The following is a 16,729-nucleotide window of genomic DNA, read 5'->3' on the forward strand; positions in this document are numbered from 1 at the left end:
AGTATCAGGGAGAAAAGAGTGATCAACAAGCATCAAAGGCTACAGAGGGTCAAAGAGAATAGCCATTAGATTTGGCTACTAAGAGACCACTGGTAACACTGGAGAGGGCAGTTTGGGTAGAATGATGGATTGGAAGAGGTTAAGAGCACAAAAGGAGAGAAAGTGGAAGCACCTTTTAAAGTCAGTCTTTTCAAGAAGTTTAGCTACAAAGGGCAGAAGAGATATAGGCTCATAGTTAGCGGGGTTGAAGAAATCAAGTGAGAGTTTTTTCAGAATGGGAGAAACATGTGCATGTTAGTAGCCAATGGGGATCACAGAAGCAGGGATATCTGCTGGAGGAAAGCAGGATGGAATGGAATCACTTGAACAAGAAGCAGGGACAGCCTTGGTCAGGAGTAAAGACACTTCATCGTGTGAGGGGTCGAGTCACAAAAGGAAGGAGTGATGTGGGATAATAGCTGAGGGGAATGGATAGAGCAAATGGAGTAAAGGAGAGACAGAGATATTTGTAGGCAAAAGAGAAGTGGTGAGTAGACAGGAAGAGACTGACGATGAGTAAGAGAGTGCGGGTACCAGAGGAGGCAATCTGTTGGAGGGGATGGGATGGCATGTATTGGGGTTTGCTCTAGCAAAGAGCAGGACCACAACTTCATGTGAGACAGAGGTGAAGGAAGAGATAGCGGCAGAAGGCATCTGGGCGATGTGAAATGAAGAGGAGAGAAGAAGGAACCCTCAACAAATGGCCTCAATTTTTTCAATGCAACATAAAGCAGAGTTATTAGCTGAGAGGGTGGAGACAAAGGAAGACATAGAGAGCTTGAGGAAGGAGAAAAAGGTTTCAAAGTGGGAAAGTGAGTTAATTAGAAAAGTATAAAAGGACTGCCTGCCTTGTTATAATAAGGCCACAATAGAGGTTGGGTAAAATAAATGGGTAGTGGACACAGTCAGCATGTTTTCTTGACTCTCTTTAGCTTCCACTAGCAGTAGAAGTGCAAGAGCAAAGGCAGTGGATGGTGGGAGGAACCTAAGGCTGAGGCTTGGCAGGTCAAGATTGGTGATCCAGTGAGGGGCCAAAGGACTCAGCTGAGAGAAGACAGTGCAGAACTGAGCCAGGTCAACAACACGTCAAGACAGGGAAGGGAGGAAAGTGTTGCCAGGGGAGGGTTGATGGCCCAAGACAGAACTTAGAGAGAGGTAACAGAAGTTACAGTAAGAAAGAAGAACAAGGTTTGGGGTTGCAAAGCAGAGGAAAAGATGAAATGGCAACAGATTTTAACAAAATAAAGGAATTCCAGAGTTCACAAACATGGAAGTAGCACATTTGTGGATAATGGCAAGATCAAGAGTATGATCTATGTATGTAGCTGAGGTGGGTGATGAAGGAGGTCACAGAAAATGAGTAAACTGAGCAACTGTGAGATTAGGGTGTTTGACGGGAAAATGAATATGTGTGTTGAAGTCTCCTCCTGTAAGGGCAAGAGGTGAGAAGACAGAAAGACTGTGAACCAGACAATGAACTAACAGGGGGAAGGAACCAGGAGGTCAGCAGACAACAGTTACCAAAATTCTGACCCAGTGATGAATATGGGTTGAATGAACCTCAAATGAGGGATGATGGTAAAGGGAGGTTTCAGAAGTGACAAAGGGAAACAAGGAGTGTTCCACATCCCCTACCCAACCAGTAAGTGAAAAGGTAGCAGATGCTGAGAAGGTTGGCCAGGGAAGCTGTGACGTCAGGAAGAGCCCAGTCTGGGCCAGTGCAAAAAGATGGACACAGCAAGAATGGAAATGATTTATGAGGAATTTTGTACACTTATAACTACCTACGGAGCTGGTGTTTCAGAGAGCACAGTGGAAAGAGTGGAAAGTTGGTGGGGTAAGGGTCAAAGGCATAGAAATAAGGGAGCCGTCAGTGGAGGACCAAGAATGGGGCTTAAACAGCCCAGCTGAGGTGTTCAGAATGACTGGAATGAGGAGAGAATGATGAGAAGGAAGTATTTCAGTATAATATATTCAGCATTCTAAGAGGCAGCTGGCTGCACAGTGCAGGGCTTGGAGTAAGGAAGTCTTGAGTTCAAATCTGGCCTCAGATACTTACTAGCTATGTAAGCTGTGACCCTGGGTGAGCCACCTTAACCTCTGTTTGCCTCAGTTTTCTCAACTGTAAAATGGAAATAATAACAGCAGGAATAATTCTCACAGTACTGTTGTGAGGATCACATGAGATAATATTTGTAAAATGTCCTTAGCACAGTGCATGGCACATAGTAGGCACTGTATAAATGCTTATTCCCTCCCTACTAAAATACAAAATTTATGGAGCTAAATACATGTGATTTAGACAGGCCTAAATTTATTCCCAAATGAGTTTAAAATAATAAAATTAAAATTCAAGTTTAACTTCTTTCCTTCCAACAGAAAGGAATATTATATAACTCTGATAATTGTAATCATTGCAAACAAACTGTGGAATATGAATATAATGTATACTACTCTACTGCTAAGACACAAAAAATATGAAGAGTTCAAGGAAACCTGGGAGGTCTTGTATGAAATTATACATATTGATATGAGTGGACAGAGAAGAACAATTTATAGATTAACAACAAGAATGTAATACAAAATATAAGAACTCTGGGTCCATGGAATGACTAACTGAGGCATCAGTGAACTATGATGGGAAAATAGGCCTTCCTGCCAGCAACAGAGACATGGATGGGAGAGGTCAAGTGGGAATTGAGCCAACATCAGACCCAGATACTGCACACACTGGATTAGCTTAACTAAATTTCTTTTTTTTTTTCAAGGGAAGGTTCATTGAGGAGGTAGTCATTAGGAAGTGATAGCAACATAAAAGGACACTAATAAAACATTTATTTTACTTTTTAAAAATTGTGATCACTGTATCATATCAATTTTGTTTTGCTGTTGATGCAAGTTATTTTGGCCAAACTATTGGAAAGTGATGTGGTATCAAAAAAAAAATAAAATTTTTAATAAAACCGCAAATAATTAATGTATACACCGACTTAATTCTCTTAAGTAGTAGCATTCAAGAAAAGGCTTAGAGACAGACAATAAATAGAATGTCCCAAGAGTCTTTGTGCAGTTTTAAGCTATTAAAAACAACTGCTTTTAGGACATTCTGTAGCTGGCATCTTTTGAAGAAAAAAAAAAAGATACAGACCTTCATCATCAGTTAAGGACGTACTAACTTTTATTTTTCTTCCACATATTCCAGAGTCCTAAACAGTAAAGAAAAATGTCATAAACACTACACCTATAAATACAGAACATAATGTTTTAGTAAGTTACACTGTTTAGAACTATAGCATTTGAGGTCTTTGACCATCGTCCCAACCGCCTTCACTTGTAAAAACTGGCACAAAGATGATTATGCCATGTACAGGGTTAAAAATTCTATTCAACTCAGTTTATTCACAATTTCTTGGGTACCAGAGTTTTCCCTTCCAAAGTTCCCAAGTTAGCAACCATGACAGCCCAAAATTATCATATTAAATTCTCAGGTTTAGCTGAGTTGGATGCTTATAAAAATTTACTGAAGCAATATTATTTGTATATCTTCAGTAAAAAGTGTAAAAACAAAACATAATTTTATTAGAACAAGTATTAATCACATTATTCTTGCTTTTTTATTTGGAGGGAGTTTTTTCTGTTCTTTTTACACAAATGAAGCAATTCTAAACTCACCATAAAATGCTCTGGGAAAGCATGAAGCCCCTTAGGCCTTGAATCTTTCCCTGAAAACAAATGCAATATATTAGGTTTTTAATAATAAATATTTAAACTAATACATTAAAATAGTAATTGAGATGATGCTAACCATGTAAGATTCAGAACCTCTCAATATAGCTAATTCTCAGTCCTAATTACCCCTTTCTAGGTACGAAAAAGAATAAGCATAGGTAATTCTTGCCCAATCCATCCTAGCGACCAAAGACAAACATAACCCACAGTCACGACATTAAGTCTCTTAAGATACCTCTTATAATCTATCAACATATGTAAACAGTTTTAAAATACATATGCAGAGGCAGAGTTAGATGATGGAGTGGCAGGAAGGAGTAAAGAGAGCTCCCCAATAGACAAAACTTCTCCAAACAGATCTACAAAGTGTACCAAGATGAATCCTGATGGAGAAATTCAAAAAGAAGTCACAGTGAGTCATTTTTCCAGCCTGGGTCAACAAAAGGAAACAAAGAGGTCTATGGACACTAGAGATCAGGTGTAGGTGAAGCAACCACACATTGTACAACAGAAAAAGAAAGGCTATGCCCTATGGTGCACACCAGGGAACAAACATATAGGGAGTGGGTGCCAACTAGCAGCCCTGTTGCCCACTACAGAGTTCTGGGTCACAAATCCAGGTATACTAAGGAAGAGGCTTAGGTTCTAAGGTAAAGAGCAGTCCCTGGTCTTAGCCTATGTATAGAGCAAGGAGAAAGTTCAGAAGCAAGCAGCACCAGTGCAGGAGAGTGGAAGGTCTCAGTTCCAGCATCTACTCAAATCTGAAACCTATGGAGAAATAACCAGGGCAAGAATCCCAGGCCAAAGAGGAACCTACACAGTTCTGTCACTCTGAACCAGCAGAGCCTTCCACCTGACTAAGCAGACTATTGCAGACCCAAACCCAGGTCAGGAACCCAGAGCTCAGACTAGGGGTACATGAATCAGACCACTTTGGGAACACTGAAAACTTATAGGTCCCCAGCGTGAGCTGAACCAGAGAACCTGGAACAATGAAACAGTCAATATTCCAAGAAAGCAGCAACAGAAAGAACCCAGACCAGCCCTCCAGGAGCACATAGAACCCAGCCCTAATATCAAGTCTGAAGTCTAGAAGTAGACAGGAAAAAAGAGAAAACAAAAATAGAATACCATCATTAGAAGCTATTATGATGACAGGAACACTCAAAACACAAACCCAGAAGCAGAGAGTGATTCCAAAATATCTACAAATGAAGGCCCAGAGAAAAAAAAATTCAAATAGAATTCCTGGAAGAGGAGAATCAAGAGTTTTTTAAAAGAATTTTTAAAAAAGTTTTTATCAATGAAATGAGAGTACAAGAGGAAAACTTGGCGGGGGGGGAAATGAAAGCTATAGAAGAATTAAAAAAGGAAATTAATAGCTCAGCACAAGACGTGCAAAACCTTGAACGAGCAATAAACTCCCTGAAAATTAGAATGGGCCAAACAGAGGCCAATGACTCCAAGCCAATGACTCCAAGAAATATTAAAATAAAGTCAAAAGACTGAAAAAATAGAAGAAAATTTAAGACATCTCAGAGCAAAAATGGATCTGGAAAATAGATCAAAGAGAAAAAAATTTAAGAATCACTGGACTACCTAAACACTATGACCAAAAACAGAGTCAAAACATCATATTTCAAAAAATTTCCAAAGAAAACTTCCTGGATCTCTTAGAATGAAGGAGCAAAGCAGAAATAGAAAGAATCCATCAATTCCCTCCCCAATGAAACCCCAAAATGAAAACTCTCAGGAACATCACAGTCAAAATCCAGAGATTGTAGATCAAAGAAAAAATACTGAAAGCAGCTGAAAAGAAGTATCAAGGACAGTTAGGTGGTGCTGTGGCCACAGCATTGGTCCTAGAGTCAGGATGACCTGAGTTCAAATCCAGCCTCAGACACTTACCCCAACTGCCTCAAAAAAAGAGTATCAAGGAACCACAGTAAGAATCACACATAATTTTGGAGCCAACACTACAAATATACAAAGAAGGAGGAACACAAAATTTCCAGAAGGCAAAGGTTATAGACTTGTAGCCAAGAAAAACTGAGCATAATGATATAGGGACCTTTAACGAAAAAGATGACTTCCAAGTATTCCTGATGAAAAGATCAGAGCTGTGTAGAAACTTTGAAGTACAAATACAGGAGTTAAGAGAAACATTAAAAAGGTAAACATGAAGGGCAGCTAGGTGGTGCAGTGGATAGAGCACCAGCCCTGGACTCAGGAGGACATGAGTTTAAGTTCGGCCTCAGACCACACTTGACACTTACCAGCTGTGTGACCCTGGGCAAGTCACTTAACTCCAATTGTCTTGCCAAAAAAAAAAAGTGAACATGAATGAACAACCATAGGGGACTAAACAAGGATAAATTGCTTACATTCTAATATGAAGAAATGATACATGAGTCCTCTCTGAACCCTATCATCATCAAGGATCACAGACACAGTCTAATCAGACAAGGTCTAGAAGTGGTTCTATGAATGAGAAGAGAAGAAGGAATATGGGGGAGGATGGGAGGCAGGGAGAGAATTATCTCACATAATCAGGACGTGCAAGTAGACATTTGTACAAACAAGGAGAAGGGGTGAGGGAGAAGTTGACACCTGAACTTCATTTTGATTTGAACTAGATAAAGGAAGAACATACACACACAGAGCTGGGTAAAAAGATACATTTCTTCAACAGGGAAAATAGGCGGAGAAGGAAGAAAGGGAAATTAAAGGGAGGGTAGATTAGGGGAAGTATTAGCCCTACGAAAAAGAAAAACAAAACTAAGGATGTACAAAAATATTTATAGCTCTTTTTAAGGCAGCAAAGAACAGAAATCTAAGGGGGTATACGTGGTGAATGGCTGAACCAGTTATAGTATACAAATGAGATGGAATACTATTATGTCATAAGAAATGATAAAGAAGACGGTTTCAGGGAGGGGACAGGGGAAAAGGGGAGAAAACTTAGAACTCAAAATCTTATGGAAGTGAATGATGAAAACTAAAAATAAATAAATGAAAAATATATTTAAAAATAGCCATTCAATCACTAAAAAAAAAAAAGAAGAATAAATTAGAGAGATAAAGACCTCATTTCTAAAATATATAGAGAACTGAATCAAATTTGTAAGAACACAAGTGATTACCCAATTAATAAAAGGTCAAAGGATATGAACAGGCAATTTTCAGGTGAAGAAATTAAAGCCATCTATAGTCATACAAAAAAGTGCTCTAAATCACTATTGATTAGAGAAATGCAAATTAAAACAACTCTGAGATACCACATCACACCTATCAAATTGGCTAACATGACAAAACAGGAAAATGATAAATGTTGGAGAAGACGTGGGAAAACCATTCTGGAGAGCAATTTGGAACTGTGCCCAAAGGGCTATAATACTGTGTATGCCCTTTGACTCAGCATTACCACTCTCAGGTCTGTATCCCAAAGGGATCACAAAAAAGGGAAAAGGACCCATATATACAAAAATATTTACAGCAGCTCTTTTTGTGGTGGCAAAGAATTGGAAATTGAGGAGATGCTCATCAATTGGGGAATGGCTGAGTAAGTTGTGGTATATGAATGTAATGGAATACTACTGTTCCATAAGAAATGGTGAGCAGGCAGATTTCAGAAAAACCTGGAAAGACTTATATGAAGAGATGCTGAGTGAAGTGAGCATAACCAGGAGAACACTGTATACAGTAACAGCAACACTATGCGATGATCAACTTTGTTAGACTTAGCTCTTCTCAGCAATGCAAGGATCTAAGACAATTCCAAAAGACACATGATGGAAAATGCTATCCACATCCAGAGAAAGAACTATGGAGTCTGAAAGCAGATCAAAGCATACTATTTGCTCTTTTTTGCTGTTTTTTCTTTCTCATGATTTTTCTCTTTTCTTCTGATTCTTTTCAACATGACTAATGTGGAAATATGTTTAATATGATTGCACACGTACAGCCTATGCATGCCATCTTGGGGAGCAGGGAGTTGAGGGATGGGGTAAAAATTTAGAATTCAAAATCTTAGAGAAGTGAATGTTGAAAACTAAAAACAAATAAATAAATTTAACTTAAAAAAATTAAAAAATAGATGCCCTAAAAAAAGACGGTTTCAGATTAACTTGGGAAGACTTCTATGAACTGGTGTAGAGTAAACTGAACAGAGTCAAAAGAATTTATACAAAGCCAACAATAGGGTAAAGACAATTAAGTCTTTAGGAAAGACTTAGGAACTCGGATTAGGGTAATGACCAACCATAATTCCAAAAAAAATTTTAAAACACACTATCCACCTTCCAATGAGAAGTGAAGAACTCAAAGAGTACAGAATGAGACATAATTTTTTTTGAAATGGCCAATGCAGAAATTTGTTTAGCTTGATTATACATAATTATTGTAACAGAGATTTTGTTTTTATTTTATTCTCAATGGTGGTGGGGGTAAGGGGGTAGATTGAGGTGGGAGGGTGAGAAGGGAGGTCTTTGCAGATTGAAAAAAAATAGATATATATATAATTTTTAAAATAAAAAATAATGTACATATGCATAAGAATCCTAAAAAAGCCAGCCACCATTGGATAGTGTCTCACTAAGCCTGAGCCTTAGACAATACATACCACAATATATTAGGGCCTTATGCCATTCCTCTGGGTAACTAAAATCTTGTTAGTGTACAGGGTCTGGGGTGAGGAGATGCTGCTTATCCAAAGGGCCAGCATTCACTGGGTACTTATACTTCTGAAACCAAATAAACTTTGTCAGCACAAACACTACCTTTGTAGTATCTATAAGATCGGTCCCTTTTTCATAGCAGGGGTAGTAACTTCTGGCTTTAGGAGGAGATCATGGGTCTAACGGTAGCAAATTGGGAAATGAAAATGTTTTGACAACCAGGACAGTGACAGTTCAGATCTAAGGGCTCTCTCTCCATTTTTAGTCTTTAAATTATGCACCTTCCAGGACAACCACTGCTAACTTCAGGAGGGTTACTTACCCCCAACTTAAAATTCCTTTGATTCTCTAAAAGTGTTTTTATTTGCATGGCCTTATTTTCATTGACACTGACATTTTCTTCTACTCTTCTCCCAAGCTTCTCCCTTCCTCCCCCTGGGGAGGGGTAGAAAAAAAACCACACAAAGGAAAATGATGCAGGTGCCATTCAATATTATCATTCCAAATCTTCACAGACTGTTGCCTGTTCTTAAAATATTTGAAACTGCACTGAAAGCTACATTTGTCTGTAACTTTTCTTTTGTAAATGAACTCACATGTAAATTCACCAAATACATATTACATTCAAAAAGAAGAAAAATAAAGCCAGACTTCTACCTCACCTATAACCCTATATGAATCTCCTGGCACTTTAAGCCCAGGGTGGTCTCTCATATCCTTTCCCAGCTCTACAAACCTAAACCAAGCTCCGTACACCTAGGGCTTCTCTAATACCAGTCCAATGGCAGGTTAAACTAAGCTAGAGAATTCTAAGGTTCAGAGAGTGAGTCCAGCTCTAGATGCAGAGACTAAATCTCTCAAGACGGCAGAATCCCAGGAAATGATATGGTAACAAAAGCAGCTGTTCTTCACCCTCTGTGCTCTCCCGGTAACCTCTTCAGCTATCCTGGGTTTAACTAAAATCTCTGGGCAGTGGACCCTAAGACCTCAGCTGCTTCCCTGCCCTTTAGACCCACATCACCAAGTGCTTATTGGATAATTCAAACTGGATGTCCTGGAGACGTCTTAAGCTCCCTCCAAAAGATCGTCTCTTCCACAGCAGACACGTAATAAATTCTTGTCAATCAACCGACTGAATGAGTTCCTAAAGTTCACAAATAAAACCTGCTTCCTAATGCATTAAGAATCACTTATCAATACTTTGAAAAAGACTTGGAAGAATGCATTCATAGACTTCAAGATTGAAAAGTAAAAAAAAAAAACTACTTCAGCAATAAATACGTTAATCACAAAAAATCATAAGACTATTAGCACCACAGAACTGTAATACGATAACACATTAAAACTTCACTAATACAGATTTAGTGGAAACAGACCAGGGAGCAGGAAATCTAATAAGAATTACAGAAAAGTCTAAATTGTGAAGAATATTTTTTAAGTCTGAAGTTAAATAACAGTTCACATGAAACTTTATTTCTTAAAAATAAGTCTCTAAGATTCATTAATAATTAACAAATTGTATTCAAAAGGGTGATAAAATAGTTTTATAAGATCTACAAAACATATTTGGTTTTCCTCTTAAGTAAGCCAAAAATCCCTATTCCCAATCAGGAAACTCATCTTCACAGAGCAATAAACTGAAGCCCATCTTACAAATAATTAGCATACGTTTACAAATGACCCCACTCGATTATCCAAGCAATTCTCCTCTAGCTGTGACTCCCCTCTCCTGACCCAGGCTCGACTTCAGGTAAAGCTATGCCTCAACTCTCCGTCTTGGTTACTTCAAATTCTGAATTACTGGAATACAAATTAAAGAAATTTACCTATAGCATTTGCACTGTATGCTCTAGCTCAGCAGCTCCAGAATGACAAAGAATGTTGGTTTGTATTACAGGGAAATAAAAACAAAAAAAAAGAATTAAAAGACACTGTACCTCTTTTGGATGGTTTCTGTAAATTTAAGGCTTTCTTCCTTTTCTCCTCCAATTCAACTTGCAGTTTTATTTCTACAACCTAAAACAATAAATGGTCAAATAAATGAACAAAGCACTAAGGTCTTTAACTACAAACAAGAAGATTTAGAACAAAACATAGGAAAAACTTTTATAAACACAAAAAAATGATACCCCAAATATAGGCTTCTTTTCTATTCTAAATAACTAATTAGAAATTCTCAATTTGCTATTTTTTCATTTGTTTGGATTTAATTATATATTTACATCCTTATTTGATTTTACTGGGACAGAAGATGAAAGAAGAATCAGAAAAACCACAGTAATGAAATTCAACTCAACAAACATTTTATAAAGTACCAACTATATGAAAGGCACCAGGGATAAAAAATGAAAAAGGGATTTTTGTACAGATAGATGCTAAAATAATGTTTGGGCTTTCTTGGTGTCCCTCAAAGACTCCAGTAATAGTAACAATTTACATTTATGATGCTACTTGGGACTTAAAAAGAGTCTTGCTTCACCACAGTCTATGAGGCATTTTCTTTCGATGAACAAGCAGAGGTCAATAGGGCATGTGATTTGATCACGGTCATCCAGCTAGCAAATAATGACCTAGGATCATCCCTAATCCAGGTCCTCAGACTCTCAATCTAGTACTCCTTCTACAACAACACACTACCTCACCAAAAATAAGTATTATTTCCCAAAAAGATCCTGATTTTCCTCTTTGAAGGCAAACATTACTATTCCAAAACATCATGAAGACAGCAAAAGAAATGCTTAACTCCATCAAACAAGTCAATATTATTTTTTAAAAAAGAGGAGAAAAGGTATAAGCACTTTTATTTATTTACATTATTAAGTAATACAAGATGATTTATTGGTCTTAGCAAAAAAATTCTCTCTAAACTATCAACATTTTAAAATAAAAATTCTATTTAAGTGCAAGGCTCAAAAGGTCATACAAATTCCTTACAGAGAAATGAAAATTTACACTAGCAGGTCAATATTACCTGTTCAATATTTGACCAGAAATATTCTATTTCTCTAGCAGTTAAAGCAGCTATACGTCTTAATCGGTTCTGTTCCTCTTTCTTTCCTCTTTCTTCATGAAGCTTCTTTTCCTCATGATAACGAGCTGCAGTTCTGACAAGCTATTAAGTGAAAATATTCAAATTTTAAACTTTGCACTGTCTCACATTGGAGGAAAAAATACCCCAAGTCAAACACACATATCTACTTTTAACACTAGTAACTGGACAATGAAATTTTAAAAATCAGATGCTGAAATACATTTGGTTGAAATATTAAATATTCTATATTGTAGGTCCAAATTATCCCCTTTTATACTTATGCAATTCATATATACTGATTGATATAAGGAGCAAAATGTATGTAAATATGCAATGTACAAAATGAATAGACTTCTGGAAATCCTCTATCAGTGGCTACTTAAAGTTGTGGCCACAGTAAATCTACTTTGTTCCTTCCTATGCTCCTTCAGATTCTTCCTTCTCCCCAAACCCAACACCTCCTTACAACACAGAAGGTGACAGAATGGGCAATGGTAAAGTGAGGGGGAAAGGGAAAGAAGGAAGAGCTGTAAATTCCACAGCAGTTAGCAGGTCCCAGCTTCTATCTGTTCTCTGGACCTTCTATCTACTGAGCGCCATCTCCAACCTCCCCAGGCAACCCCGTTTTCACTCTGACCCAAGAATTCCCTGACTGCCACGTCCTCTACTAGGATGCCTACTATAGCCATTCTTTGAAGCCAAGTCCTTTATGTACCTATTCAAGGGCAGTCCAGTCAGGTCTTTGTATCTCTAATAGGTTCAAATTCTGCTACCAGGGCTATAGTGTGGTAAAAAATTCCTGACATCCCAGCTTTGCACTCTTTAACAAAATTTCCCATAGAAAAATGGTCCTAGTTTTTAAGGACTATAGTAATATATATATCAAGAGATATATATATATATATCTCTTTTTATGAACTGCTTTTGTGAACTGCTCTGAGAACCTAATCATCACATGTAACATCGTTTATATAGAAAAATGCCTTCCAAATACCAATTCTGTGAAATCATAAATTAAATTCTGCAACACAGCCCATCAGTAAAAAATGGACTGCCTATATTACAAACCTACCTTCTTTGCAGCTGCCATTTTCCACCTCCTCTCTTGTGCAAAGTCTGTTGCCATCCACTGCATCTCTTCTAAGAGATAATCCCAGTGAGACTTTGGTCGTGGGGCCTCCTGAAGTTTTGGCAAGCGTCTAAGAGACCACAGACCTTCCTTTCTCAATTCTGATATTCTCTGATGGATTTGGGTTTCCTAGAAAAATCAGGTCAATAAGTATTTATTCGATATCTACTGAGCACACGTCAGACCTAGGAAGATTCAAAAGTAATAGAAAACATAGTCCCCTTATAATTTGGGGGAGAGGGGGAGGGAGATAAGACTTCTAGACATGAAAACAACCAAAAGACAATTCAACTCGGTATAAAATCAACTGTCAAATTGCACAGTATTGATCAAGTACCATAGAAGTTCAGAGAACATTAACAGACACTGACATCAACATGAACTGGAATAGCCAGAAGAGACTCCCTTTCCTTTTCCTAACCCTTTAATATATGTGTTTCCCAAAAGAGTTGGCCTAGCTCTATTCCCTCTATACATCAAAACTTCAATGACCTCATATATTCTCATGCAATTCCTGTAGTTTCAACTATGACCTCCATATGGATAATCCAAATCTAATTTCCAACTGCCTAAGAGACATCTCAACCGAGATGTCCTAGAGATACCTCTAATTTAGGATGTTTAAAAAGAAGCACATCAGCTTAACAGAAATAGTAAAGTTAGAAGTAGGAGCATAATTTTAGAAAAGAATAATGGGCTCATTCAGTTTTGTCCCCTTTGCTTCTAATGTTCAGCTAAGCTACTAAGTCTTATGAATTCAACCTCACTAGTGTCTCTCATATCCCTAACATCCCTCAACTCAAATTCAAGAAATATCTACCAAGTAACTATTATGGGTGAGACACTGTGCTACATACCAGGGACAAAAGTTAAATAAGACAAAACCTACCCTCAACAAGTTTGCAAACTCACAGAAGGAAAACAGGATCTCAGAATCTTTGAATTGAAAGAGATTTTCATCTAGTCCAACACATTACTTGAACAAGAAGCCCTTCTACAAATATTTCCAAATAGGGCATCATCCAGTATCTTCTCAAAAGCCTCCAATGAACAGTAACCCACTATCAACCTAAGGCCATCACACCTTCAGACAGCCCTAGTTCTTTTTTTTTTAATTAATTTATTTTGATTTATCAACAATCACTTCCATAAGCTTTTGAGTTTAAAATTTTTCTCCCCTTCCCTCCCCACCACCCTCCCCAAGATGGCATACAATCTGATATAGGCTATACATATACATTCCTATTAAACATATTTTCATATTAGTCATGGTGCAAGGAAGAATTAGAACCAACAGAGAGAACCACAAGAAAGAGGAAACAAAACAAAACAGAAGAAAAAAAAGAGCAAATAGTATGCTTCAATCTGCATTCAAACTCCATAGTTCTTTCTTTGGATATGGATAGCATTTTCCATCATGAGACTTTTAGAGATGTCTTAGATCCTTGCATTGCTGAGAAGAGCTAAGTATCAAAGTTAGTCATCGCACACTGTGGCTGTTATTGTGTACAACATTCTCCTGGTTCTGCTCACTTCACTCAGCAAAAGTCCATCCAAGTCTTTCCAAGTTTTTCTGAAGCCCACCTGCTCATCATTTCTTATAGCACAATAGTATTCCATTACATTCATATACCACAACTTGTTCAGCCATTCTCTAGCTGATGGGCATCCCCTCAATTTCCAATTCTTAGCCACCACAGAAAGAGCTGCTATAAATATTTTTGTACATGTGAGTCCTTTTCCCATTTGTATAACTTTGGGATACAGCCCTAGAAGTGCTATTAAAGGCAGCCCTAGTTCTTAAGAAGTTTTTCTTTACTTCAATCCTAAATCACCTCATGGCAACCTCCACCCACTAGACCTGATCCTAAGTCAGTAAGCTAGGTTCAAGCCAAACAAATCTCGTCCTTCTCCACTGCTGGCCTTCAAATATTTGAAGACAACTGTTGTCACCCCCAAGCTATCTCTTCTACATGGTAAATATTGTCAATTTTTTTAAAAGCCCCCATGTGATACTCTCCAGTCTTTTCATTCTCATGGGGTACCACACTCCAGTGTGTTGATACCTAAGATACAGTGCCCAGTTAAGACTAAAGCATGGTGACTACTTCCCCGTACATTTTAGCTTTCCTGATGCAGTATAAGATAGCATTAGCTTATTTGCCATAATCACATTGCCAGATCATACTGAACATGCCAACCACTAAAAACCCCAGCACCTCTTCACAAAAAAAGCTGCTACGCCACATGTCCCCTAATCTGTATTTGTGCAGTTCATTTTTTTAACCTAAGTTTAGAACTTATCCCTATTTAATTTCATTTTGTTCAATTCAGTTCATCTAGCTAAGCTGCCAGGCTCTGGAATCCAATGTGTTAACTACCTTTCGAAATTACTTATCAACTGCATATCTGACAAGCATGCTATCATAGGCTTCATCCAAGTCACTGATAAAAATGCCAAAAGCACTGGGCAAACAACGGATACCATGGGTACTAAACCAAACACACCCTTCCAAGTTAACACAAACCCATTAATGACCACTGGTAGGATTCAGGCATTCAACTTGTTACAAAGTCACCAATTTTTATTATTCTCCCTCTCTTATCCACAAGCATAAAAGGAAGGACCTTGTCAAATGCTTTGGTAAAATAGAAGTACTCAATGTCTATAGAATTTCCACTCTTTACCAATCTCATTACTCTTTCAAAAAAGGAAATGAAGTTAAACTGAAATGACCTGTTCTAGATGAAGCGAAACTGGCTTTGAATAATCACCACTATCCTTTTTGAAGTATTCTAATCCATCCCCTTAATAATATGCTCTAGAATTTGAATAGAAGTTCACTGGTCTATACTTTGCAGAATCTGTGTTCTTTTTTTGAAATTTGGGGTATCTGCTCTGTTAGGTTCTATGGCAATTTCTCAACATTTCAAAGATCATCAACAGCAGCTTGGAAATCAAATAAGCAAGTTCTGTCAATATAGTAGTTATGTTTGTCCAGGCCTGGTGACACGAATTCTTTGATAGCATCTAAATACCACCTAGTCGTCTTCTCCATTACCTAAGATTCCCATTTCCTGCTAAACAATTTTTCTTTTATAATTCCCAGTCTAAAGATTATTCACCCTGGATAAGAAAACTGAAACAATACTGTAATCTACCTATTATTTCTACTTCAGTTTTTCCTTACTGCTGAGAATTGGGTCTAGAACAGCTGTTCTTGTTTCCTCTACCTTTGGAAGGATGAAATTATCATGAAAGTAAGGCACAAATTTATCACCTGGACCACCTCGGCCAGAGAAAAAGCCCCAGCAGTATCTGAAGAGTTGAAGCTCTCCATCATACAATATTATGATGCAGTGTGACGTTTTTTATCTATTTCTCAAACTCCTCATTGAATTCTTCCTTCTAACTAGGTGGTTTAGAGTATACCTCTATGACAATATCATTTTTATTTACACTTCTACTGATTCTTCATCTAAATAATCTCTACTTCCTTTCTCCCCTCCACATCAGTTTATCGATTTTATTCCTTTTGAAAAAGGTATTTATAAGAGATAGAAAGAGAAATTCCATTTAAAGTTACTGTAAACATTATAAAACATTTATGAGCCTACCTGCCAAAACAAACCCAGGCACTATATAAACACAACTACAGAACACTTTTCACACAAATAAAGTCAGATCTAAATAACTGGAAAAACATCAATTGCTCGTGGGTAGGTCGAGCTAACGCAATAAAAATGACAATTCTACCAAAAATGATAATTTACTTATTCAGTGCCATACCAATCAAACTACCAAAAAATTATTTTATAGAGCTAGAAAAAATAATAACAAGATTCATTTGGAAGAACAAAAGGTCCAGAATATCAAGGGAACTAATGAAAAGAAATGCTAGGGAAGGTGGCCTAGCCAAACCAGATCTTAAATTGTATTATAAAGCAGCAATCATCAAAACTACTTGGTACTGGCTAAGATATAGAGTGGTGGATCAGTGGAATAGGTTAGGTATGCAAGGCACAATAGTCAATCACTATAGTAATCTACTGTTTGATAAACCCAAAGACACCAGTTTCTGAGATAAGAACTCACTATCTGACAAAAACTGCTGGGAAAACTAG

The 16,729-nt window shown here is 37.5% G+C and overlaps 1 protein-coding gene across 1 annotated transcript in view; it reads right to left on the bottom strand.

The window, feature by feature from the left end:
- EP400 (E1A binding protein p400) overlaps nucleotides 1-16,729 on the bottom strand; it is a 141,611-nt gene that overhangs the window by 80,164 nt on the left and 44,718 nt on the right. The window contains exons 8-12 of the mRNA XM_027844122.1: nucleotides 12,548-12,733; nucleotides 11,416-11,556; nucleotides 10,382-10,460; nucleotides 3,712-3,761; nucleotides 3,188-3,245 (exon numbers count right to left, since the gene is read on the bottom strand). Coding sequence (XP_027699923.1) covers nucleotides 3,188-3,245; nucleotides 3,712-3,761; nucleotides 10,382-10,460; nucleotides 11,416-11,556; nucleotides 12,548-12,733 — 514 coding nt within the window. The remainder of the gene's footprint in view (nucleotides 1-3,187; nucleotides 3,246-3,711; nucleotides 3,762-10,381; nucleotides 10,461-11,415; nucleotides 11,557-12,547; nucleotides 12,734-16,729) is intronic.

The sequence above is a fragment of the Vombatus ursinus genome, unplaced genomic scaffold (genome assembly GCF_900497805.2).
Source record: "Vombatus ursinus unplaced genomic scaffold, bare-nosed wombat genome assembly UNPS02014935.1, whole genome shotgun sequence".
In the NCBI taxonomy this organism is placed as follows: domain Eukaryota; kingdom Metazoa; phylum Chordata; class Mammalia; order Diprotodontia; family Vombatidae; genus Vombatus; species Vombatus ursinus.